General features: G+C 42.5%; 1 protein-coding gene across 7 annotated transcripts in view; it reads left to right on the forward strand.

Annotated features, from left to right (window-relative positions):
• The window catches only part of LOC134398138 (restin homolog), a 79,869-nt gene that overhangs the window by 30,149 nt on the left and 22,503 nt on the right, over positions 1-27,217 (forward strand). For 6 of the 7 annotated variants that reach the window (XM_063125408.1, XM_063125386.1, XM_063125401.1 and 3 more), the window contains 11 exons: positions 1,639-1,758; positions 4,019-4,144; positions 7,186-7,302; positions 8,981-9,106; positions 10,852-10,953; positions 11,281-11,379; positions 15,954-16,076; positions 17,561-17,659; positions 18,699-18,806; positions 23,736-23,855; positions 24,404-24,502. In XM_063125408.1, the coding sequence (XP_062981478.1) occupies positions 1,639-1,758; positions 4,019-4,144; positions 7,186-7,302; positions 8,981-9,106; positions 10,852-10,953; positions 11,281-11,379; positions 15,954-16,076; positions 17,561-17,659; positions 18,699-18,806; positions 23,736-23,855; positions 24,404-24,502 (1,239 nt within the window). The remainder of the gene's footprint in view (positions 1-1,638; positions 1,759-4,018; positions 4,145-7,185; positions 7,303-8,980; positions 9,107-10,851; positions 10,954-11,280; positions 11,380-15,953; positions 16,077-17,560; positions 17,660-18,698; positions 18,807-23,735; positions 23,856-24,403; positions 24,503-27,217) is intronic. The other variant, XM_063125394.1, reaches the window with a different exon arrangement.

Raw genomic sequence — 27,217 nt, forward strand, 5'->3', positions numbered from 1 at the left:
ACTAGACATCACATGTCATGTGATTCAAGAAATGGAGACTATTTAAAATAGTCTTTCAGCTTATATTTACAAAATATTTCTGTTTAAAGAGAGTATCCACCACTCCTCTGTCTTTTTTAAGCACTGTCAACACTCTTATGTTTACTCTAATTTGGATAGAGAAGAGAACCCTCTAAACCTGCATGTTTTAGCAACTTTCCCTTTTACTGCAAGACAGAACCCAGTCTGTCGTTCCCTTACTTGCATGCGTGTGTATCAGATTCAGCTGAATCCCAGACTAAATCAGGCTGATTCAGACAGTGTGTCTCCAAAAAGTGATACACTTCTCCCCAAGTTATCCATATAAGGAAAACACCAGTGGGGAAGGGAGGGGAGGGTAAGGAAAGAAGCAGCTGTAGTTTTGTAACTGGCAGCTATAGCTTCTAATCATAGAGAATGGTTTTACAAAAGATCTCCGACCCTAGTGTTTCAGGGGGAGGGATGTTGAGGTAACATACTGCAAGACTGATCCAGTGTTCAGTGTTTTTAAATAGTACAGTGATCAAGAGCAGGAATTTTAAAAGAGATTTGGTTAGTGTGACCATATGAAAAGGAAGACAGGGCTCCTGTGTCTTTAACAGTTGTACTGAAAAGGAAATTTCAGCAGGTGTCATTTGTATATATGAACCTGGTGAAATTTCCTCTTCATAACAACAGTTAAAGCTGCAGGTGCCCTGCCCTCTTTTAAATCTGGTCACTCTAGTATAGCTCCTGCACCTTTAACTTTGATGGTGAAGAGGGGATTTCACCAGGTTCTCCATATATACAAATGACACCTGCTGAACAGTTTCTATGCAACTGTTAAAGATACAGGAGCCCTGTCCTCCTTTTCATATGGTCACCCTAGATTTGGTGGAATCTGTGGAACCTGGTAGAGTGTAGCATTGGGTACTTGCTTGGAAAATGCCTCTGCCGCTAGGTGCTCCACGTCCATCATCCACCCTGTCTTATTGTATTTTCTATGACTTTGGTGCCAATTGAGAAAAACAAAGAAGTTCCCTCATAAGGGACAACTGTACCTACAAATTTCATCTAATTGTGAAGAAGAGAAAAAAGCCGTTTGATTATTTTCAATTGTAGTCGATGGGAGACATCAAGATCTGGATTTCTGCATCAAGATTTGGATTTTGACCCAAGTTAAAACAGGTGGCCTGCTGAGTCAGTCCAAGCCAAATCAGGTTATTTTCCAAATTGCCAAATCAGGGTCCAAACTGTATCTTGTGGTCAATGCACACCCTTATTTAATTCTTTTGGACCAAGCCAAGGTTGCCTGAACGACCACTCAGTTTGGCACATGGAAGAATATTCCTTGGGTGATCAAAGTTATGCAATGAATCCCTGACTTTCTATTAAAAACCTTTAAATTACGTATTTTCAAGGTTTCGTGATAACCTTCATTTATACTGGCTACGTCTCCCATCTATTACTGCTAGACAGAAATCATCACTGGAATGGCCCATCCTATGGATCTAGAGAAAGATGGGAGATATGGGACAAGACAGCTTCCTTGCAATGGAGAAGTTAGTCCCTGGCTAGACTTGGAGGTTTCTAAAAAGGCAGGCTCTGCATTCTTAGATGTTTTTCACATTCTGTTTGTAGAAAGAAATTGGGAAGAACTATCTGAAAAAAAGAAAGTGTTTTTGGAAAATCTGGCATCAAATTTAACAGCCCTGAAACAAGCACAGGCTCTTGCAGCGGCCCATCAGGATGATATTACTGGCAAGTATTTTATATGATTTGATCACTGATTTGGAGGGGGGCATTTTTTCCTCCTTTTACTTCTAAAGTATCTTTTGTTTTTTGTTTTTGTTTTAATTCCCTCGTATTGGTTTCAATTGGAAGGGAAATACCAGCTGGTGTATGTTCAGAGCCCAATCTGAAGCTGTGCCAGGAAAACGAGAGGGCTTTGGATCTGGTGGATCCAAGGCCCCCCGCAACTTGCCCCTGGAACGCACTGATTCATCTGTTACCACAGTTGAAAGGCTGCTGCTAGTTCTGCTATGTCCATGTGGTTTCCATGGGTATACCAGGGGTCTCTAGGGTAAACAGGCTGCCTTGCATCACCAGTGGGGCTCTTCTGCCCCTTCAGCTGGACTTCATCAAGGGTTAGGATTTCTTTGTTAAGCCATAAAAACATAGGTGATTAAAACTCTAATAGAGAGGAATGTAATGAAGTTAAAAAATTGGCTAGGAAAGATGAGAACTCGAAAAGAAGCATTGGAGAGATTAAAAAAGAAAAATTTAACGTGGTTAAATTATTTTCAATTAGAACAATGGATGAAGAAATGGTTAAAGGACAACGGAGAGTGTAGAGTGATTATGAAATTTAAGGAGCTGATCTCAAAAAAAGAAATTGAGAAAGGGGAAAATAAATCAATAAAAGGGTTAACGAGTGAAATATATGGGATATTAGTTAGGAAGGGGGAGACAGAAAGGTGGTTTGGGAAACTGACTTGAAGGAACAAATAGGGCAACAGAGCTGGGAAGGAATATGGAAACAAAGAGTGTTGAGAAATATGTCTGTGAGGATAAAAGAAAATTATTATAAGATCATATGGAGGTGGTATCTAACCCCGGTGAGATTAAATAAAATAGATAAACTGAACTCAGCAAATTGTTGGAGAGGTTGTCAAAAAAAGGAACATATTTTCATATGTGGTGGGAATGTGAATTTGTACAAAAATTGTGGGAAATGGTGTTTAATGAGATAAAAGAAATTTTAGGAATGGAGATTGGAGAGACACCTATAGTGGCATTGTTATCATTATATGGAGAATTAAAATGTAACAAAGAGACAAAAGAATTGATAACGGATTTGCTAACAGCAGCAAGGTTAATGATATCTAGGAACTGGAAGGTTCAAGGGGATTACCATATAGAAGATTGGTATAAAGAGATATGGGATATTGCTATCAACGATAAATTAACATGTAATATAAAAGAGACAAGGAATAAGAAAAACGAATGATTTTGAGGGAATATGGAAACAGTTCCTAGAATTTGTTTTTTCTAAGGGGAGTGGGAAACCACCTCCAGAAGAAACAATGAGATTTTGGAAACAGGAATAAGATCCCGTGGTGGGGGCTGCACTTTTATGTTAAGTATGATTATGTTAACAGATTAAGCTAGAATATATGTTATTAAGGTTATTCAACATTTATGTATTATGTTGTTTTCTTTTATTGTATTGATGTATGTTTAAGTATTGAAAAATAAAAATATTACATCATCATCATCATAGGTGATTGATGTTCTCGAGTTCCATCAGATAGAATTGAATAGCCAGTGTGATGTAGTGGCTAAAGTGCTGGACTGGGAGTCGGGAAATCCAGAGATCTGGGTTCTAGTCCCCACATAGCCATGGAAGTTCACTGGGTGACTTTGGGCCAGTCACAGACTCTCAGCCCAACCCACCTCACAGGGTTGTTGTTGTGAGGATAAAATGGAGAGGAGGATGAGGATTATGTATGCCGCCTTGGGTTCCTTGGAGGAAAAAAGACGGGATATAAATGCTAATAATAATAATAATAAATAATAGATGACTTGACACAACTGCTGTGAATGAACAATCTGTAATTTCTATACAATTGGTTTTATACTCAGGTCAGATAAACCCAAGTGGGTGGTCTTGTTTGATCTTAAAGGTTATGATTTAAGATATAGGAAGTAGCAACCTCTAAAGAGAATGGGTCAAGATACTTCCATCTATTCTGGCAACTCACAGCTTTAGTTACTGGTGTAGCAGCACTGGTGTACTGGTGGTCTATGCCTTTCTGCCACTCCTACAACCACAAAAGACCTATGGTTTGTTTAGCCACTCCACCTTGCAGGGGGAGCCAAGTGGGAGCTATTGGGCAGCATGCACCGTTACACTGCTCAAGCTTATTGTCTTGTTCAGACCAGGCAAGAATGTCTCATTTTTATATTAATGCTAGTGTAAAATAAATATATTTCAATTTATGCTAAATTCTTTTTGTAGAGCAAAAGTTACAAGAGATCATTGAACAAAGAAGACTTTTGACTGCAGGTTTACAGGCAATTATGCAAGACATGCAGCAATTACAGGAACTTGTTTCAAGCAAACTGGAAAAAGTAGAACCTAGTGGTGAGTATGGAACTGAAAATGTAATCACACACAATGTTTCACAAGTGAATGGACTTTTACTTAAGTGGTGTGTAATAAAATAGACATGTTTACCTAGATCTGCCCAATGAAGAAAATGTCAGACAGATTGAAATCTAAGTTATTTGGTCCCAGCATGGAGAACTTTCCCTTTTCTCTATCATATTTCCTCACAACTCAAAGAAGACTTATATTTTCCAGCAGCTACAACCAATGGCATTATGGGGATCTTTTAGTTTAAATGCCTTTTAACCAATCCACCCTTTCTCTTAAGACCTCTCCAACTTCTAGGTAAAGCTATCCAACCTTATGATATCGAACATTATTTCCACTTTGTTAATATAAAAACAACCCGGTTTCTCTCTATTTATATTTCTACCTATCAAGGATTTTGTGTTTCTCCTAAGAATGGCAACAGATCTAGTAATGGCTAGATTTTATATTTTTTAAAAAATTGGGGTATAAACCATTGTTTGTTTCTTTATTCCAGCAGCACTAGGTGCAACTAGAAGCCACCACAGTACCTAGCAGAGCCTAATTTGAATGTCTGCAATCTTTTCCCATATTACATTTAGTCATAGTCTTAAGATGGAGATTCCAAGGCTTCAGTATAAGTCAGCTTCCTCCAGCCCCCACATCCATTGGCTTTGTTTACCATCTAGCCTGATGAAGACTCAGAAGTCTCTAGCCTCAGCTGTGCAGATGCACTCCTAGCTACCGCCGAAACCTGGACGTTTAAGTTCAGGGCCAACTCCAGGAGTACACCCAAACTGTGAGCCTGAGTGTTCCGGGCAAGTAACTCTATCCAGTTCAGGTTGGGTCCCTATTCCCTGGTCTGCCTTTCAACTAACCAGTATCATCTCTGCCTTGTTTGGATACACTGCAATTTCTTCCAGTCCTTTATCGACATCACATACAGATTTAGAAATAAAACAGCTTCCTTGGATTTAGCTGGAAAGGGGAGACAGAGTTGGGTGTCATCAGCATACTGGTGGCATTGAACTCCAGAACTCTGGAAACCACTCGTGGAGATTTGCGTGTATACGTTAAATAGCATGGGGGATGGGATGGAATCTTGAAGGACACCACAGCACCATCTTCTTAATTCACCCCTACAAGAAGTCACGATATAACAGTGCTTCCCAGTCCCATCTCAGACAGGTGCCTCAGAAGGATACCATATTCAATGGAATCGAAAGCCACCAACAGGTTCAACAGAACCAAGATGGAAACACACGGCCTTTTTAGTTCCCGGGGTAGATCATCTGCTAAGGTGAATAAAGCAGCCAAATGGGAATAGATCATAAACCCCTTGGGACAGGGACCTTTTCTCTTCTATTCTGTAAAACACCATACACATTAGTGGTAGTATCATGATCCTCATTTAGTAGTCATTACTTACATAGACCTCAGAATAACAAAAGGCTGGTCACATCTACAACACTCTTGGCAGACTCTCTTATCTGAAATGTTCAGATACAACTTGGGAAAGAGTGGTGAGGCTAACCCCAGGCATGGTGGTTAACACTAACTAGGCCATGTGCACCCGCCACACATGCATGGAACCACAGCCCACAGTGTGGTTACCCTAATCAGTGCCTAACTACCCTTCTTGAATACATATAGCTTCTCCTTGCATTGTTGCAGTGTGTGGGAGTAACCGTTCTTCTGTAACAGCTTGAAAAACCATGGGAAGAGGGTTTTGTACCTGGGCCCTTGTTCTCGTGTGCTTCACCCTGCTTCCTCTCCCTCATCCGGTTTGGGTGCTGTGCTGAGACTGGGATGCCTCTGAGGAGTTGCTCTCCAAGTAGAGGAAAGGAGAGCTGCTGCCAATGCCCTCCTTCTTGGGATTGGACACTGGGGGTGGGAGAGTGTGCTGGGCCTGCCATCCTGCCTGGAGCGCCTAGGTACTGCAGGGCTCTGGAGGTATCTGGGGCACCTGCCCTTCCTGCTGTGCCTTGGACAGAGGTTGCTCCTTGGGATTTGGTCATGGTGGGATGGTAAGACAGTGGCAGGGGCTTGGGATATAGCTCTGTGGGGATGTATGTGATTGGGATGCGTGTTGGTGGGGGTGGGGGGCACCTCACTGTTGCTTGCTTCCTGCCATCGGTGGTTCTCTCATCACTCCCCCTTCCATGACGCCTTTGTCCTATCACCTGGGGAAGTTTGGGGGCTCTGCCTTGCTGGCGGTGTGGAGGGGAGCAGTAGACATAGGTGTTCTGCATACTGGGGCTCAGCTATAGCATTCTCAGGGGCTGGTGGGGGGTTGGCAAAGGGGGGCGCAGTTTTGCCCATGGATGCTGCTGCTTTCCTAGCATCTGAGTGGGTGGGATTGTTTTCGTGCCTGGGAACGTGGTACACTCCAGGTCACTCTGCTGATAGTGGCAGCATGGGAAAGAAACTTCTTTGTGCTCAGCATGCTTCTCTGACTGCATATGGCAGGCGGGGCTAGACAGCTATGGGGCTGCCTAGCAGTCACCACATCATGTGTTGCTAGGCAGATTTTGACCATGGAGCTCTTGCACGGTGATCAGTGCAGCAGCTCCGTTTTCAGCTCTCTTGCTTGATGAGCACAAAAAATGAGCTCTACGTTGGTGCTTGGTTAACCAGACAACACACAAAGCCATGGTTAGTGAGCGTGGTTAAACTGTGATTACGTAGCAACTATGGTTAGGAAAATCATCCTAGACATGACATGTAAAGCCATCATGGTTAGCTCACAACACTTAACCATCATAGCTTAGCGTGACATCTGAACAGGGCCAATGTCACCTAATGAAACAACCTAGGAGCTGGTTTACATTCTGAGCATAAACAGATCATAAACCCTTGCTTCCCTCATATCATGAATTTGGTTGAGCATTTTCCTGTCCTTCTATTGCATCTTTAATGGGTGCAGCTATTTCTACTTATATGGTAAATAAAATACTTTAATAATGCATAATTAATTTTCAGTCATTAAAAATTATAATGATATTTTGAATCTTTTTCATCTGATAATTCTAAAATATTTCTCTTTATAGAAAGAGAGTTGGATGAATTATCTGAGAAGAGAAGATTGATTTTGGAAAATATGGAAGTAAATCTGGAAGAGCTGAAAGATTTGCAGGCCATTGTAGCTCAGCCAAGTGGTATGAGTGGTAAGTAAAGTGTTACATATGTTGGGCCCTCCTGGCCATTCTCCTCAGCAATATTTTATATCTGCCAAGTAGGGCAGAACCATACAACTCCCACACTGTTTGAGACGGTCCACCAATCCTCTAGAGCAGCTTTTCATGGGACACAAGTCATTGTTAGGGAAATAGAAATCAGTAAAAATTGCATCCCCCTTTTCTTCCAGTGGAGTTTCCTGTGAGCAGAGCTCCGCTCATGGGAACTCTGGACCCAACCCTGTGAGATAATTTAACCAGAAATAGAGCTGTGTTTCAGATTTCCCCTCTTTTAGGAAGGTAATTAAATGTGTGGAGCTGAATAACTCCAGGCATACGTGGATGACATTTCCTCTTTCAACTTCTTTCAAGCAATCCTCTGCTTATGGTACTGAGATGGCCTTGATGGAAAAACTGCATCTGGAGTTAACACTTTCCTTTTTGATAGCTATGGATCTCTCAATGTGTCTTATTTATTTGGTACAATGCACTATTTATTTGTTTATTGAAATATCGACATTTTAAACTGCCTTCATCCAAGAAATAAATATCATGTTAGTATAAGAATAATTAAGATCTATAATGCAATTAAAAACAACATGGACCATGAAGCAAAAATGCTATAAAATTGACAGGAAAAAGTTTTCAACCAGATGAAAACACAGTAGCTTAAATGCTGGGCAAATAAAATGGTTTAACTTGGCACCCTCCCCACCCCCAAATAGTGTCACTGCCACTCATGCTCCATCCCCATAAAAAAAAAAACCCTCACACATAAACTGATATATCCCTCTCCAGGGATGCCAAGCATCATTGCTTCCACTCTAGGACCTGGTCTCAAAGGCCTTCCCTCTAGAGTGCTGAAGGTCAGAACATCTTCTAGGAGATGTTCTGGCAGCTACTGTCTGAGGGCTCTATGGCCATCTCACTACGGCTGTAGGGTCAGAAGTACAATTGCTAGGAGTTGGGATGGGCTTTTGCCTCTCCCATCCCTCAGCAATCCCTAGATTTCTTTGTACAGGGATAAGATATGTGTGTGAGGAAGGGGGGAAGTGTGTTTCCCTGCTCTGTATGACTGAATGACCTCACCAATATGGTTTGAAGCTATACTGTCCTTGCGGTTTTCAGGTAGTACAAAGCCTACCTTTGTAGTTCCTGAAATAAACCCTATCTTTTCCTAAATGTACAAAGCCTACCCTTTCTCTAAATGCCAGGCCCATGGCTGCTTCATAGGCCTTCTCTGTAGCGGCACCCACCATCTGAAAACCCTTCCTTGGAAAATGTAACGTCCTTTAAACGCCTCCTGAAAACACATATTTTCACACAGGCTTTCCCTGGGCTGCAACTGGATGTATTTTGGTTTTATGTGGTATTTTTAAACTTTTAAAACTTTGTATGTTTTGATCTCTGGTATTTTATGGTTTTAACTGTGAACTGCTAAAGATCCTAGAGAGCCTCGGCTGCTACTGATAAGACCTACATCTCCTATTGGACAAAATGAATCTGTGCCAGCGTGACTGATAAAGCTGTATAGTAAATATTTTGTGCTGCAAAACTCCCATGCTATTTAATTTCAGTCTCCTTTAACACACTCAGTTTCATTGCATGGCCTCTTCTGTAGACAAGAGTTCTAAAATGTCATTAGTAATATGGACATTCCTTTATACAGAACAGAAAATGCAGGAGCTAACTGAGAAAAGAGAACTTCTGGTTGCCAATTTTGAAGCAATTCTTCAAGACATGCAAGATGCACAGAGCTTTGATTTGGACCAACATGTAATTACAAGACCTGATCGTAAGTGCAGAATATAATTCCATGGAAATGGCTTGAAATTATATGCCCTAGCATCACCACCTGGAACTGAGCTCTGCTCCCCATTCATCACATCTCACTCTGCCCCTTTTTCAAGGGAAACCATTGACAGTCAGTGCTTCTGCTGGAGAAGAGGAGCATTCCAGGGTCTGAGGATGAAGATCTACTTGCCTCCAGCACAGAGCTCCAGAGATATCATCACCCATCCCTCTTATATAAATTCTGATGCACCTCTTTAAAAATAGGCATTTGTGGGTTGTTATGAACATGACACTGTGCTAGTGCACAGTGCCTGGTTGCTTTGACTGTAAGCAGAAACAGCCAAACAACCCAACAAATTCTGTCTCTGGGTTACTTAGTATTGTATCAATCATTGCATCAAGCCAGAGAAACAATCTTAGAACAAACTATTGGTTCTTTCTCTTGTTTGTTGGGAAAAGCACAAACCAGAAGTCCAGGTCTGAACGCAACACGAAATAACCCAGAGATGGCGCATCTGTACAGCACCATGTACATTGATAATGCTATATAAATAAATAATAATAATAATAATCGGCCTCCAGACAACTTGGAGAATACGTATTGGGATTTAGTATTGACTAACTAACGGCTAGAAATGAATTGATTGCAACTTTATAGTCTCAGACATTCAGACCACTCCATCCTGCTTAGGTATACATACCATGGGTGCTGCTTATTCACTAAAAGGCAGTAGAAAAATGGCACCTTCTGATTGCAGCACTATTAGCTGCCTGTCCATTTCCATCCCTCAACCCATATGGCACTGGGTGAACCTTAAAAAAACATAGGCCAGTTGAACCTGCTGGCCCTTAAGTAAAGTGGTATTTGCCTGTTTGTAGCCCTCTCTCTCTTCCAGGATCATTCCAACAGGGCAGATGGTAGTGGATGGTCCTGTGGGAAAGGGAGACAGTCCAGCTGAAGCAGGCTGTGAGACAGTCTTTGCCTGCTTCCCTTCCCTTCTACAAGTACAATTTACAAATGTGCTGATCTTATGGTTCTGGGGAAATCAACTCTATCCCACTGATCTACAAGGCTTATTTATTTATTTATTTATTACATTTATATACCGCCCCACAGCTGAAGCTCTCTGTTCTTCCTATATTACACCTTCCCAAATCATTTATCTCATTTCCAAGAGAATATGCTCACTTTAACCATTTCTGATTATATTTTCAGTTATTCGGCTCTAATCCTGAACCTGGAAACAAATTAATCCTGAGAGTTCATTTCTTCACAGTTGTTCCAAAGTAGTTTCCAGAATTAGTACATCCTTTTGCCTTATGTCATACTATAAATAATCTTTGGTCAAACAGGTACTCAGACCAGGCCTACCTTGGATTTTCCATGTTTTGCAGGTGGGAGAAATGCCTTTTATTTTAAGACTAAAACCCAAGAATAATTATGGAAGAAGAGCACATAATGTAAGGCTCAGTTTTTCTATATCAGTGGTATCGCAGATAGGCTCTCCTTTCTCACAATCCACCAAGTGTTGTTTTCATGTAAGAGTACTGAAGTGGTTAAGAGCTGCGTCTTTGTTTTTTCTCTGGTTGTGAAAAATGCAAATAAGAACTGTCAGATTATTCAGTCTTGCTATTTCAAGATCTACTTTTGTTATAGAATCTCATTCATTTTACATGATTCTAGTTTTATAGGAAATATTAAATAATGTGCTCAGTTGTTGACTAGAGTTATTTTTACATTTCTAGAGAGAAAAATTAATGATCTGCTAGAGCTTTCAAGACTAGAGTCAAAACTGGATGACCTGGAAGAAACAGGGTTTTTTACAGATATTCAGCTGGACAGCCTGAGTGAGTATAGAATTAGGACCATCATGTAACATGTTCTTCAATCTGATATAGATTGAAGATGTGTTTAGGCAGCTACTCTATATAGAACATAATATATAGTAAACAAAATGAAACCACTGGTGGAGACAATGAAATACCTTTAAATGCATCTTTTCTCCAATTAGGGTGCAGTCCTATGCATATTTAGACAGAAAAAAGTTCTACAATTCTCAGCAGGCCCCAGCTAGCATGGCTGGCTGAGGCATACTGGAAGTTGTTGGACTTCTTTGCTTTTCAACATGCATAGGATTGTGCCTTAAATGCACTAAAATCTGGTTGCTTTTGTAGAAAGAAAAGTGCACAAACTGAAACAACAAAGAAGGAACTTGATTGATAAATGGGAACTACTACTTCTAGAAGATTATCCAGAAACATATGGACTTGATAGTAAGTATAAAAGTAGTTATAATGTTCAGTTCTTTGGAATTTAATGTGCTAAAATGAATCTAATTCCTTTCATTGCTGTCCATCATGCCAGTCAACCCTTCTTCTTCTTATAAACCACCTTTTCCTTCCTCTCCGTTACCTACCTTACTGTAACTAAATTAAGTGTATACAACATCACAACACCTGCTTGCAACCTTGGGGCAAAACCTAGCATGTGCTCACATCTCTCCCACTGACATCAGTAGAACTCAAAAGTACTTAAATTAGGTTGAATCATGCCCAAAATTTGTAATTGCCAATTATAACTAATTTAGTTTATAATATTCTAGATGAGATAATATTCCAGGTCCCATTGAAGAGAGTTGGGCAGTTTGCAAAAATTTCAAAATATAATATTAAAAAATTAATATACAAAATTTAAACCAGTTTAGACAGCTAAAACAGTTACATTGAGGTACTTGGACCTGATAAAACCACTGACGTTAAAATCCCATCATATAGCAAGAAATGCCTGGGAGTAGAGATGCCAGACACCTGATGGTGCGGTTTAAATAAGAACGAATAGTTATTTACTTGTTTCATCATGCAAATATTGAAAAGTTAATACTATATTATTGAGTTTTGTAGAGTTGTATGCATCTAAGACTTATCAAGACAAAGATGGGCCTTGACCTCAGTCCACAGTAATTCCGCTGCTTTAACTCAGATGAGGTTTACATTATTATTATTATTATTATTATTATTATTATTATTATTATTATTATGTATTTATATAGCACCATCAATGTACATGGTGCTGTACAGAGTAAAACAATAAATAGCAAGACCCTGCCGCATAGGCTTACATTCTAATAAAACCATGATAAAACAATAAGGAGGGGAAGAGAAAGCAAACAGGCACAGGGTAGGGTAAACAGGCACTGGGTAGGGTAAAACTAACAGTATAAAGTCAGAACAAAATCAAGTTTTAAAAGCTTTAGGAAAAAGAAAAGTTTCATCAATGTACATGGTGCTGTACAGAGTAAAACAATAAATAGCAAGACCCTGCTGCATAGGCTTACATTCTAATAAAATCATAATAAAACAATAAGGAGGGGAAGAGAATGCACCAAACAGGCAGTATAAAAGTCAGAACAAAATCAAGTTTTAAAAGCTTTAGGAAAAAGGAAAATTTTTAGCTGAGCTTTAAAAGCTGCGATTGAACTTGTAGTTCTCAAATGTTCTGGAAGAGTGTTCCAGGCATAAGGGGCAGCAGAAGAAAATGGACGAAGCAAAGCAAGGGAAGTAGAGACCCTTGGGCAGGTGAGAAACATGGCATCAGAGGAGCGAAGAGCACGAGCGGGGCAATAGTGTGAGATGAGAGAGGAAAGATAGGAAGGAGCTAAACAGTGAAAAGCTTTGTAGGTCAACAGGAGAAGTTTATATTGGATTCTGAAGTGAATTGGAAGCCAATGAAGAGATTTCAGAAGTGGAGCAACATGGTCAGAGCGGCGAGCCAAGAAGATGATCTTAGCAGCAGAGTGGTGAACAGAAACCAACGAACTGATGTGAGAAGAAGGAAGGCCAGTGAGAAGAAGGTTGCAGTAGTCCAACCGAGAAATAACCAATCCATGAAGAGTCTTGGCAGAAGAGACAGACAAAAATGTTCGAATCCTGGCAATATTATACAGGAAAAAACGACAGGATTTAGCTACTGCCTCAATATGAGGAATAAAGGAGAGCGAGGAATCAAATATAAAGCCAAGGCTACGAGCTTCCTTGACCGGAGTAAGCGTAACATCATTGACAGTAAGAGAGAATGAGAGATGAGGAGAAGGTTTAGGAGGAAAAACGAGCAATCCAGTCTTTGCCATATTGAGTTTCAAACGACGATGAAGCAGCCAAGCTGAGATATCTGAAAGACATGCCGAGATACGATCGTGAACATCAGGAGAAAGATCCGGAGATGAAAGATATAATTGTGTATCATCAGCTTACAGATGATATTGGAGGCCATGAGATTGAATAAGCTTGCCCAAGGGCAACATGTATAAAGAAAACAACAACGGGCCAAGAACCGAGCCTTGCGGAACCCCTACTGAAAGGGGAAAGGAGGAAGACGAGCTGCCATTAGCCAACACGCTGAAAGAGCGACCCGCTAGATAGGAGGCAAACCAGTTATAGACAGAGCCACAAAATCCAAGTTCATGAAGGGAATCTAAAAGAAGATCGTGATCAACCGTGTCAAAGGCTGCAGTTAGATCAAGGAGAATAAGAACGGAATAAAGGCCTTTAGACTTGGCAATAAGAAGATCATTGGTAATCTTAGTAAGAGCTGTTTCAGTGGAATGCAAAGGACGGAATCCAGATTGAAAAGGATCCAGAGCAGAGTTACTAGAAAGAAAATCAAGACAACGAGAGTAGAACACACGCTCCAGGATCTTTGAAACAAAAGGCAACAAAGAGACAGGTCGGTAGTTAGACAGAGATAGCATATCAAGAGTAGGTTTCTTGAGAATAGGAGAGACTGTAGCATGTTTAAAAGCAGAAGGAAATGAACCAGAGGACAAAGAAAATATGAAGCAAGGAAGGGAGGATAGCAGGGATAAGATTAATAAAGACGCGAGAAGGAATCGGATCACGAGAACAAGTGGAAGGCTTCGAAGAGCGCAGTATTGTAGACAGTTCATCAGCTGAGACCAAAGGAAATGCAGAGAAGTTTGCAGGAGGAACTGACAGATGAGGAACAGGAACTGGAAGAGGAGCAGAGCTGGCCAGATCAGAGCGAATAGTTTGGATTTTAGCATTGAAAAAAGAGGCAAAGTTATTAGCAGACAGAGAGGCGGGGAGAGATGGCGGATTAGGCTTCAGAAGAGAATTGAAGGACGCAAAGAGCCGCTGAGGATGCATAGCATTTGACTGGATCAACATTGAGTAATACTGCTGTTTGGCCAATGAAATAGCAGAAGAGAAAGAGGAGAGAACAAATTTGTAATGGACAAAGTCCTCCCAGTCCCTGGTCCTATGCCAAAGGCGTTCAGCAGCCCGGGAACAAGAGCGAAGGTAGCGGATGAAAGAGGTGAGCCACGGTTGGGGTTGAGAAGGGCGAACTATCCGAGTTGTAGATGGAGCAAGATGATCAAGAGTTGAAGATAAGGAGGAATTAAAGAAGGAGACAGCTGAGTCCAAGGAGACAGCCGAAAAGACAGAAGGAAGAGAGGAGGCTAGAGACTGAGAAAAAGCCTCATAATTGATAGATTGCAAGTCACAACAAGAGCGAGAAACATGATGTGAAGGAGGAGGATTATGAGTAATCATGAAAGAAACTAGATGATGATCTGACAGAGGAAAGTCAGCAGTAGAAAAGTCCAAAACAGAGCAATTCCGAGTGAGAACAAGATCCAAACAGTGTCCAAGGGAATGTGTGGGAGCATCAGACCAAAGCTTAAGATCTTAAGAGGAATTTCCTTTAATAGGAAATTTGTGATAGTTTGAGGTTAGCATGATTTACTACTGCTTGATAACTTTCTTTCCCAAGGAGCTTACAAGAATAATACATTAAAAAAATCAACACAGGAAACAAGGAAAGGGAGGGGAGGCAGGGGTAAAAAGGGAAACAAAATGTGAGTATTTCAGTTTCTATACTTAGGCTTATTTATAGGCTTAGGGGGTGTCTATACATGGGGAAAGCCCTGGGGCGGCTCCACAGTAGTGCTGTGTTGTTTATACGACGCAGAAGCCACTGCTGCAGAGCCATCCCATGGCTTTCCCCTGAAGCTCCGAAATATAAAAATTGGGACTTACCCCAACTTTTTTCTCTGGAGCGAGGCGACGATGGTGCATGTGCTGCCTGTCGCCACTCCGGAGTTGCAGCAGAGGCGTGGCTGGGCAGATGGCAACTGCTGATTGGTCGCCATCTGCCCGGAAAGTGGGGAGAGGGTGGGCCAGCAAACTGAATGGCTGCTGGAATGCCTCCACACTTCTCCGACATGGGGAGAATGCTTGGCAGCCAAGGTTAAAAAAAAAAAAAAGGTTGAAAAAAAAACATGGATGTGCAGTGGTGGTGCACAGTGGCATGGGGGTGCATGGGACAGTGGTGCACGGGGCGGCAGCAGCTCCTCCTCGGATGCAAACCCCATGCTTGCTCCTTAGCATGGGGATAACCCCGCAGGAGTGCAAGCATGGCGTTCTGGGAACTTGCAGCGCCAATGCATCGTTGTCATGACAGTCCCACAGTTACCATAGGGTATGTGAACTACAGGCTTGTGCCAAAGGTTTCATGGGAAAGGTTGGGTTTGAGGAGGGACTTCAAAGAAATAACAGAGATGGTATCACAGAGGTGTTCTGGGAGACAGTTCCGGGCATATGAAGCAGCAGGGGAGAAGGGGCAGAATGCTCTGGGACAGCAGGAGACCTTTTGATGGCAGAGGGTGGTGAAGCTGCATGTAGCACTAGCATACATGTTCTACTTTCTCATCACATGGAGTACCCCCATGACAGTGCTTCATGAGTCTGATGGGAGATGGCTTTAGTTCAGATACACCTCATGTGAAATTTAATATTTCAGTAAACGTTTGTTTTTCTTTTTGGAAAAGAAGAAAAAGCAAAACAAAAAGTGGCAAAAAAAATCCTTGATGAAAGGAAAAATTTGTTTTCATATTTGCAATCAAGTATCAAAGATCTGCAAAGAAAAAGCATTCAACCAATCACTTCGTCTGGTAAGCACGGCATTATCTCTAATCATACTCCTTTTGAGTTTCTTTTAGAGTTTTTTTAGAACAGGTAGTGTGATTATGTCCTTGCAAAAAAGCCTTGCACAATTTCCCCAGTAAAATCTGTTGGATGTACTGATCCAGTGTACTTCAGCAGACAGACACATATGTTACTACTGATTTATTGTACTTTTATCTGCCGCTTTTGTCAAATAGCGAAGTACAGTAATCAGCCTCACACCAACCTTGTGAAGTAACTTAGGTTGAGAGATTATGACTTGGCCAAGGCCACCAATAAGACTCTTGCTTTGGGGAAAAGCTGCTGTCTTGGCTATGGGAGCAGCATTTTGTTTTTCAGCATGGCCAGGGCCAAGTGAGGCCAGCCATAACTAGAAGCAGCCCAGAGATAAGGATGTGAAGGTATTGATCCCTCCTTCTCCTCCCCTTTCATCGACCTTCAGCCTCTGGTGAGTGGCCAGTGTAGTGCCTAGAGAGAGAAAATATTTTAATGGTGGTGTGAATGGGCAGCTATGGCAGTGTGGAGTGAAGGGAATGTAACCCTCAAAAAGTAAACTTCCATTTTTAGGTAGTAGAAAATAATCTTCCTCCTGTTTTAGGAACCTGTTCCTGAATGGCTACATTTGCTATTCTTCATGATACACAAAAAGCAAAGGAAGCCATATAAGAAAAAATCCAAAATCTGTAATCAGGCAGTCGTGATTGAAAAGTCTCACTCCAATACCAGTGAAAAGAATTATAGAGGAGGGGTTTGTGCTAAAGCATAATCATACTTGCTGAAGCATCCTGGGAGGGGGGATATAAGACTCCACACACACCTTGTTTTAGACTTTAAAATTTAAATGAAAAATTGCTCTTTTTGCTGGTGCTGCATGGCAATGGCAAAGTCAGTGGTAGCAGGGAGGGATGCAGACCCAGTGGCTTCCAGGATGTGTATGAATCTGCCCGCAAACACATGGAAAGTTGCCCATGCCTGATGTAGTTTAATTAGGGATGTATGAGCATTTCGTTTTCGCTTCCAAAACATGCGAGTATGCCCCATTTAAAGCTCTGAGCGCAACCTCATATCTGCTGAAAAAATCTGCAAATTGTCAAACATGTACTTGTGTTCATTTGGTTCCAGAATCCCAATGCGATTTGCACAAATTTCCTCTGTTGACTGAATCAGCCCCACTTTAGTCTATGGAGGAAATTTGCCCCAATTATGAGATTTGCACAATTCAGCGAGATTTGCCCAAATCTCTCATTCAATCGCTGCTCGATTTGCACCAGATTCCAATGTGCATAAAGGAAACAGCATGCCTGAGAATCAGGCATGAGATGAGTAACGAGATGATGTTTGCAGAATCCTAACGATCTCAGACAGCATTTGTTCAGCCATGCCTAAGTGTAATTGTGAGTATTCTTGTACAGGAATAATGACATGTTTAGAAGTTTCCTGTATTCAGTCCTTCAAATCTTTTTTTTCATAGATACAGTTCGAGGTGTATCAGATGACTCTCTCATAATGGGTTCATTAGGCTTGCTGCAATTGAAGGTTGCTGCTTTAAGTGCAAAGTATGGACCTGATGGTGAGTGTGAAGATGATCGTATAGAATTAACAAATATAATAGCCTCACTTCACAAATTTATATGGAATTGTTTTACCTAAGAATGTAACTCTATTATTTTTTGCTGAATGAGAAACAATCTACCCAGATGAGAATTCTTGTAATATGCTGCAGTAGGCTGTTTGTTCTCTGTATATAAAGTGCATAAAAACATTAGTATATTAAATTCACTGCCACAAGATTTTGTAATAGTCATTGGCTTGGATTTAAAGGAGATTAAGTATCTTTATGGAGGATATATAAATGGCTATTGTCCATAATATCTGATTGAAACCTCCATGTCCAGAGTAGGGCTGTGCACTGCCTCTGCTGAATCCCTGAATCTGAGGTGAGGTGGGCCAATTCAGTACCGGCTTGGTTCAGGGTACCCAGAGGCCAAAGCAGATTGGGACCGAAGCCTTGGGGCATCTTGGGCCAATTCAGAGTGCTGCTGTTCCCACCTGTTCGCCCGCCCGGGAAAGATGGTGCAAGGCCAGCAATGAGTCCTCCCTCTCCTTCCCTGCCCTCCTCGCCCTCCCCAGACACCTCTCGCAGTTGCCACCGCCACCACCAAGACTTACCTGTAAATCACGTCCTCCTCCCATAGAGCTGAGCATGATTTAAAGTTAAGGTCATGGCAGCTCTCTGTTTTTACTATATCTATGGCCACAAACTATCTCACTTTGGCTTTAGTGCTGAGGTGAGGTGGGCACACCTCGAAGCACCTCGAGTCGAGCTGGGGCCATTATGGAGGCTCTGAAACACCCTCCGAGGCAGGGTGCTGTGCACAGGGGCTGTGCAGGGGCTGTGCACAGCCCTAGTCCAGAGCCAGTGTACCAGTTTGGATTGGTCTGCATCTGCCATAATTTTGAGAATGAGATCTGCTATACAGTTTTTGTTGCTTTATATAATCTGGTTTAACATTAGAAATGTCTGGCTGTGGCTTTCAGAAACTCTGAAAATTAATTAGTACCAGCAATCTTATATAATTCCAGTACTTTTATCTGTTTTGTCATTACAGATGAGAAAACAGCAAAAAGAAGGGCTTTGGCAGCCAAACTAGAAGCAAACATAAGAGATCTGCAAGCTGCTTTTGAAGTCGAGAAAATTGAAAAACCCAGATATGCTGGTAAGGGCAGAGTAGAAGAAAGCTACATATCAGAAATATAAATATTTTTATTCAGATAATTGTGAACCAATAGGTTTGCCATTTGTGTGTGTTCTTGGATTCCTGGGTTTCAGCAGTGTCCAGGAGTGCATTTGCAACGAATGAGATGTCTGATTTGGCCACAGTGTTGCTGCTTTACTTACTTATATCCCGTTTGGTTTACTCTAATGCAGTTCGTGTGGGACTCCCTTTGAAAAGTGTGTGGGGACATCAAGTTATCCAGAGTGCTGTTGTCTGGAGCAGGTTACAGGGAGCACATGACTCCCTTGTTACAATAGCTTCACTGGCTACCCGTCTATTTCCAGTCACCATTCAAAGTGCTAGTCATTGCCTATAATGTCCAGTATGACTTGGGACCAGGATATTTGAAAGACTGCATTCTCCCATATGAGCTTGCCTGGGTTTTAAAATCTTTGCAATCTTCTCTTTATCCATCCACTATTGGAGGGACTTTTGGTAGGGGCATCAAGAAGGCCTTCTCTGTGACAGTTCCCAGGCTCTGGAACTCCCTGCTAAGGAAAACTAGGCCGGTGCCTTGTCTATTGATCTTCTGCCAGTAGGCAAAGCCATTTTTATTCAGGTAGGCCTTTGGCATAAGCTGAGCTGCTGCTGAAGGATGTCTTAACTGGTGCTGTCTATAGCCACCCCAAGGTATTGCTTATCATCAGGGGGACCACACAGCATATCTGCGCTCCACAGCCAAAAGTTATTTATACTCACAAACAAGAATATAATAAAAGTGCCTGTGAACATATGCAGAATGCTTTTCCCTTTCCACCTCATGAGCCAGTCCCTCGCGTAGAATTAAGGAGAAGGGCTAAAAAATGGCATTACTCCACATAAGCTGGAGTCTCCTGCAGGCCTCTTTCTGAAAATTAAGCATTGTCTCCAGCACAGTGCAGTACAGTAATGTCCAAAACATAGGTTAAAAAAGACTGAGAAAGAGAGTCTTCCCCTCCTTCCACAAAAAGTCCTCTCCTGATGTTTCTTCCTTACCTGCAGCAGCTCCCTTCACAACCCAGCTGCTGCTGCTGCTGTTGCTGCTTCTGGGTTCTAGGAAGAGGATAGTGCTGCAGAAGGGAAGCAAAATAGACTGTGTGGAGAGACTAAAATACAATACCAAGCAGCACCAGAGAGAGATTGAAAATGGTGTGGTTATAACAGATCTGACACAACAAATGGAGCAGTAATGTTTTCAAACAAGTCCACCCTGGTATTCTAATCACATTATTTTACTGTCCTGCAATTCTACATCATAGCCTTTACCATGTTTTATCTAAATCACCCCTCTCCATGCCATCAAGCTTTTGATACCCTTAAAATATGTTCTCTTTGTAGCCATAGCTAAATGCTGCTGGCTAGATGCTACTGTCCAGCTGCTGTATGGCTTCTACAACCTGTGATGTTTAAGGTGCACGGTCCTGTTTTTTCCAGGTTGGTGTGAGGAAGGCATCCCACAATGGGTTAACTCCCCCTATTACCCAGGAAAAGCAGGGACGCATGTGACTGAGTTTTAAACACTCTTATCAGTCCAGAGCTTCTCCTAGCCACTTTTTGCCCAGGACAGAGCTAATTTTCACCTCCTCCTTTCTCAAACCTATAGTTTTCTGTATATCTAAAATTTCTTAAACTCCTTGCCTCTTAACTTTTTTCTCACAGCCAGCTTTTATTTTTTTCATACTCACTTACCAAAAAAAAAAAAAAAAAAAAAAAAGAGAGAGAAGAGTTTATCTTTTGCTTCTTTCACTCTGCCACTTGCCTTATCACTCTCCATGGTCCTTTTCACAAAGATAAACCATTTGAAAGCCTGAAAAGAAAAAGAAAACAGTAACTCATGTGAGAGTCCTTAGAAAGTCAGTGGCAGACACAAGGATGATGGACCGAGATGATCACGGAGAACACCAGCTCTGGCTGTTTACCAGCTCTGGCTGTTTGCCAGCTCTGGGTGCTTCCAGCCACTGAGAATCAAATAAAAGATTACTGGCCTGGAGCTATGGCCCCTTGCCAAATCTTTTAGATGCCAGGAAAGATATGATCCTCGCCTCAAAAGAAGTGGCCGAGGTTAATGGAGTCGGGGGCCAGGATCACACCACCCTCTCTACACAGAACAAGAGGAGGAAGCACAGAGCAGCAAAGGCCAGTCGCCCCAACAACATCAAGGGTGAGATCAGATCTATTTTTCTCCCCTACACGGAGGATTCCCATCAAACAAAGAGGGTGGGTGTTTTATGTTGCAGTTGCAGTTCCAAATTGCAAAGGGAAGCTCCTCCTCCGTCCATCTCCTCCTTTGCTCAGATGGGGAACAGTGTGATAACCACACCAGTACCTATCAAAGCATGGCTCCATTAGATAAACCAAGATCATTATTGGGCAATCTGACTGAGCATTTATCTTGAGATCAAATTGTTCTGCAAAATGCACCAGAAACTCTTGCACTTCTGAGTCTTCCTCCTCTCCTGCTTCCACTAAGATTTGTTTTTAATTTTTTTTAATTAAGACCTCAAAATCAAAATGGCCTTGCCTTGCCCATAGTCTGCGCTTTTCAGCGCACTCTCCAGACCCATGCTTCACAGCCACAGGCTGCACTAACAGACTCAAGACCGCCTTGGCTGAGCCACACAATGACAGTGATTTCTCCATAATTTTGCTTCAGGAGTCCATTTCAGAAGGGGACGAGGGTAGATGGACAGACATAGATGTTACAGAGCATTTCTCATCTGATTAATTCTTTAAAAAAGAGAACTTTTTAGCTTTAATGCATAAAGCAATTGCCTCCCTAGCTAGGGACCCAACACAACCTGAGAAACAGTAATAATTTTCTAGAGACTTCCTCAGATGGTGGCAACATCTCCAAAATCTAAAAGTGGGCAGCCCTTCCCAGGAGCCAGACAGGATCACACTGACAACAAATGCCAGTCCTGAAGGACGTGGTGCCCACTGCAACTCCCTCTTAGCCCAAAGGAAAAGGAACACAAAGGAAAAATGCCACAGCATCAACTGGCTGGAGCTCAGGGCAGACCACCTAGGTCTGAAATCCTTCTCATGCCAGCTGCTACATTCTCGCATCCCAATCAGAACCGACAGTACAACCTGGACACCCAGAGCACGCTGTTATGGGCTGAGTGGAACTTAGCCTCCAGGTCAGCCCAACTCATCAAAGGGACTCTGAGCCATACAGTGGTCTACCTAAGTCAGCAACAAATAGAACTGGATGATTGGAGCCTTCATCCAGCAGCCTTCCAGGAAATCATACGCCACTTCAACCCACTCACAATGGACCTGTTTGCAGCCAGACACAACTACAAGCTGTTGAGATTTCTTTCCAGATTCTAGTCTTACAGAGCTGAAGGAATTGATGTGCTGTACATCAGCTGGCCAGAGTTCTGCAGAGAATAAAAAAGGAACAAACGACTGTAATCCTAGTAGCCCACTTCTGGCTGTGATGACCCTGGTTCTCTGAGATCCTAGCCCTAGCAGCGCATGGTTCCTATCCCAAAAGTCAGAACTCTTGTATGAGGGACCAGTGCTCCACCCAGACCCAAGTTGGCTTGAACCATCCACCTGGCTGCTGGCATAAGCTGGACGTCCCCAATACCATTCAAGTTTATCTAAGAAGGACAGAGTCCTTTCATAACTCTGATTCACTGTTTGTTTCTTCTTACCCTGTTGCCATGGGCAAGAAAATTACCAGATCTACTTTAGCTAGTTGGTTAAAAGCATGTATGTTTTTGGTCTACGAGGCTTCACACCACCCAAGCCATTAGGAGTCACAGATCACTTCACGTGAGCTGCCTTAAGTACTAATCCACCCCTGACAGAAATGGAAGGCAGCCACCTAGACAATTCCTTCATAAGGCATTACAAAGTAGACACACATGCCTCAGTGGATGCCTCCTTTGGTAGAAGAGTCTTCCAGCAGGTAGGAGCAGTACAGTAGCCTGGGCCTCATATTTCCCTCCACCCAAATAAGGGTTTTAGCTTTAGCATGTCTTATTGTGGGATGCCTTCCTCAACCTGCAGAATGGAACATTGGTACTTACCAAGAAGATTCCTTTTGGGTTGGTGTGCAGAAGTCATTCCGCACCCTGCAACACCACTGGATCTATTTGCATAAGTAATCAGGTCACCCATCTCTGCACTTGGCTGTTCAGACCTTCTGCTAAAGATCCTCAGCATTTGTTTTCTCGGATTGTTCTATGTTATCTGTTCCTCTGTGGTTCTTCCTTACTTATGATACGAAGAGGTGTTTTTCTCCTTTAATTTCTGAGCTTTAACCACTGCAAGAACTGGCTAGGAGAAGCTTTGGACTGGAAAGGGTATTTAAAATGCAGTCACATGGGTCCCTGCTTTTCCTGGGTGATAGGGGGAGCTAGCCCATTGTGGGATGCCTTCCACACACCAGCCTAGAAGGAACCTTCTTTGTAAATACCAATGTTCCGTTTTTGTTGCTCTGAGCGCCCTTTGAATTCTAGTACCGAGTTGGGCCACCTCTGCATTTTCCTGTGACTCCCAGAGAGTGTTCTAGAATCTCTGGGATAACATTTCCCCCTGGACACAGTCGTGGACCAATCATTCAGATATTCTCCTGTAATGAGGATACTCTGTCTTACCAAAGCCGATCAGGCTAGTGGCAGTAAAACAGGGTTCTTAGTGAGTTCCTCCAAGCCTACTTCCTCCCTTCTCCCTTCTTCCACCCCACTACATCTCCAGAATAGGGACATACAGTGGGACCATTGAAGGTGCAAGTTTTTCTTGAAGAAGCTGTAACCATGTTCAATGGCAGCATGGGATTGCTGTCTGTTACGTAACATCAATTTATTTGAAAATGCACATTGGATTGTTTTGTTCTTTTTTATTATCTCTGTTACATATATGAACAATCACTCTAAGCAACGAAAGACGCTTCACAAGCACGACACATACGGAAATCTAGTATAACTGAGTTATCAGATCAGCAATATTTGAAACCATCATTTTCAGGGCTGCAAATGCAAATTACTAAAGCACCTGGTAAGTACAAAATGTTGTGTCTAATCTATCATGTGCACTCTCAAAAGTGTCCCTTATGTTGTAAGGGACACTTACGTAAACAGTTGATTTGTTTAGTATTTGCAGAATGGTAGATCCTTTGGGAATTTGGTTCATTGGAGAAGAGTAAAAGTACCTCTATATTGCTTTGTTTTTTCAAATTAAATTGATTTTCTGTTTTAAGATTTGGATTTTTTTCAGATCCACCATTAAGTGTCTTTTTTTAGTGTCTGCTGCTTTGAAGATTCTTGGCTAGGAAGACTGCAGGAGGAGGCAGGACAGTCTTCCTTCCTTCCTTTGCTATGAGTCTGCTAATTACAATGAGCAGTGGAACACAACTCAGTCATTTTGGAGTGAGACTCTAGATAACAGAAAGAACAAATCATAGATAAGCACTCAGCTAGCTGTCCTAGGAAATTCTAGGGAATCATTTCTTAAATATGAGTCTATAGTAGGTCCTAGAGGTGGGAAATAGCTGTTTTGGCCCATAATTGTATGTCTGTATGTTTTTTCTCCACCAATCAATTTAGTGATTAGAAAAATCAAGCCTGATCAAACTTCAGCAGGTCACAGAAAAACAGAAGTAGAATTTGATGCTTCGGTCGAGGAACAGCAGGAAAAAAAACTAAGTAAGTTTGTAGTCTTATGCATTCTTTTTATTTGAGCCTGATAGAACATTGTGGGACTTGTTTTTGAGTGAAGATGGAAAAGATTAAGGTGCAGAGCATAAATTGTTGGGCTATTTATTTCCTAAATTTCTTTACACTGCAGAATTGAACATTGTTCTATTGCTATGACCTTTCTGCATTGGTTCAGAAGTCTGTGGGAAAAGGATTCTCAATACTTAAAATTTTTGAAGGAAATGTGGTTTGATACTTCCTAATGCAATAATATTTTTCACATCTCTAAGTCAGGGGGAGGATCCGCACGTCGGCCCCAGAACGCATTTATGCGACCCCAGGGCACCCCGAAAACGATAGTCTGTACTTGCCTGTAAAAAGAAACGAGGAAGAGACGACGACGATGACACCTCCACCACCGCCGCCACCCAGCTTCCTGCTCCCCGGCCGGGACGGAGAGCTGGGTGGAGAGCGGAAAAACTCTCTACCCCCGCCTTCTTCAAAGAGAGCTCTTTTTGAAGAAGGCGGGGTAGAGAGCTTTTTCCGCTCTCCACCCAGCTCTCCGTCCCGGCTGGGGAGCAGGAAGCTGGGTGGCGTCGGCGGCGTCATCGTTGGCGTCTCTTCCTCGTTTCTTTTTACAGGCAAGTACAGACTATCGTTTTCGGGGTGCCCTGGGGTCGCATAAATGTGCTCTGGGGCCGACGTGCGGATCCGCCCAGGGATACATAATCCATGTTCTGTGGGCTGCATATGCCCCCCAAAGCTTTAAGTGTCATCCACCATGGTTGGCCTGACACCCCACCACCACCACCACTGAATTTCTCTGCTGATTTCCCTCCTTTTTAAAAACACTGTTGCAGTTACGTTGCTGCTACCGCTGCTTCTGCATGTTGATTTTTTTCACACACTGTGATTGTCCCGTACCCTGGCTTGAGCATTCTCTCCGCTGCCAAGTGGTGCAGACACCATTGCTCTTGAGTTGCTTCTGAGAAGACGCTCTGACTGTGCTCTTAGAGGGCCCTCTGTGTGGTAGCCAAGCCATCTCCTAGTAGACAGTATGATTGCTGTACCCAGAGGGCTCTGTGACTGTGGAAGCCAGTGTGTCTGCTAGAACATACTCTGGCAGCCATACCCTCTGAATATGGTTGCTAGTATGTCTCTATATCTCTATATAGATCTATCTATCTATGTGTGTGTGTGTGTGCGCGCGCGTGAACGTGTACTGAGATCCTGAGCCAGCATCAAATGAGGTCCTTGGGAGTGAAAAAGTTGTGCATCCCTACTGTAAGTTACGTATATTATCCAAAAAGTCAGTCTCCAGTCAGAAACAAGCTTATACCACCATTAATAAAAAGTTGATCAACAGATCTTTGGATGGCCTCAGAAGGCATGATATATTAGTAGTAAATTTGAGGGAGATGGCGTATAGTATCCATCCACATATTTATGACATGCAATATATTTCATATTCATGAACAAGCTAAATACATATTCAGTGTATTATTTGGAAGTGCCAACCAGTTTATGATTATCACACAACCAGTAGTTTAGGTCCAATGTGAAATGGGGCCATCATGTTGAAATAAACTTCAAAGTTGTAATGTACATTCAAGCACTGGCTTTATTTTGGCTAAGCTATAGCAAGCTATACCAAGCTTGCTACTATTGTGATGAGGTTTTTTTTGGACAAGGGATAATCCATTTGCACAAACCACCATATGCAGTCTATACTAGCACATGCACAAAGGTCTGCTATATAGTAATAAGAAATTCTGCTGTATCCTGCTGCAGGAATTGCATCTAGACGCAGTGCTTCCTCCAGTCAGCAGAACCACAAGCACAGAAGGCTCATAGTACCAAGCCCCCAGATAGTGAAATCAAGACTGACATTGCCAATCATCATTTGACAGGGGAAGGAGGAGCACCAAGAGCATAACTATATCAGAGGCTTGGGGCTCATCTACACGGGCACTTTACCCCGGGGTAGCTTCAGAGTGGCAGCACGTGATCTACATGATGCAGCCATCACTCCGAAGCGATCTAGGGGCAAAGCCCCAAAGCTCCGCGCTAAAAAAGTTGGGTTCTTACCCCAACTTTTTTAGGTTGAAGCCAGGCTCCGTGCCTCTGCAGAGCCTTTTTTAAGGGGGGGGGAATTAAAGGGGGTGCTGGAAGGGGGCGGACAGGGAACTCTGGGCTCCACACTGCAAAGAAATAAATATTTTTTTTAAAAAAAATGGGGCTGGGAGGAGCTGCCACTGCTGGAACAAGCACTGGGGAGGGGGGAGGAACGGGGCAGCTGGCTGGCCTCCCTCTGAGCTTGTTCTGTCTGCCCCCTTCCTCTCCCCCATCCTGTTTTTTTTAATCTTTAGATGCGAACTTTCGCATCTAAAGATTAAAAATTTAAAAAAGGGGGGGGGGGAGAGGAAGGGGGCAGACAGAACAAGTTCAGAGGGAGGAGAGCCAGCTGCCCCGTTCCTCCCCTGTGCTCGGCGTTGCCAGCGGCAGCAGCGGCAACTCTGATTTGCCGCTCCTTCCCATGCAGATGCTGGGAAGGAGCGCCAATTCAGGGGCCTTGGGGCGCAGATCCGAGGCTGTCAAGACGGGGGCAAAGTTGTAATGATACTTCACATGTTTTGATACTTGAAACATAATCAGGTAATTGAAATTACACCTACAAAAATCACATTGGGTTGGATCCAAATTTGGGGTTGTGCATCTGCGCTT

The sequence above is a fragment of the Elgaria multicarinata genome, chromosome 1 (genome assembly GCF_023053635.1).
Source record: "Elgaria multicarinata webbii isolate HBS135686 ecotype San Diego chromosome 1, rElgMul1.1.pri, whole genome shotgun sequence".
Classification (NCBI taxonomy): domain Eukaryota; kingdom Metazoa; phylum Chordata; class Lepidosauria; order Squamata; family Anguidae; genus Elgaria; species Elgaria multicarinata.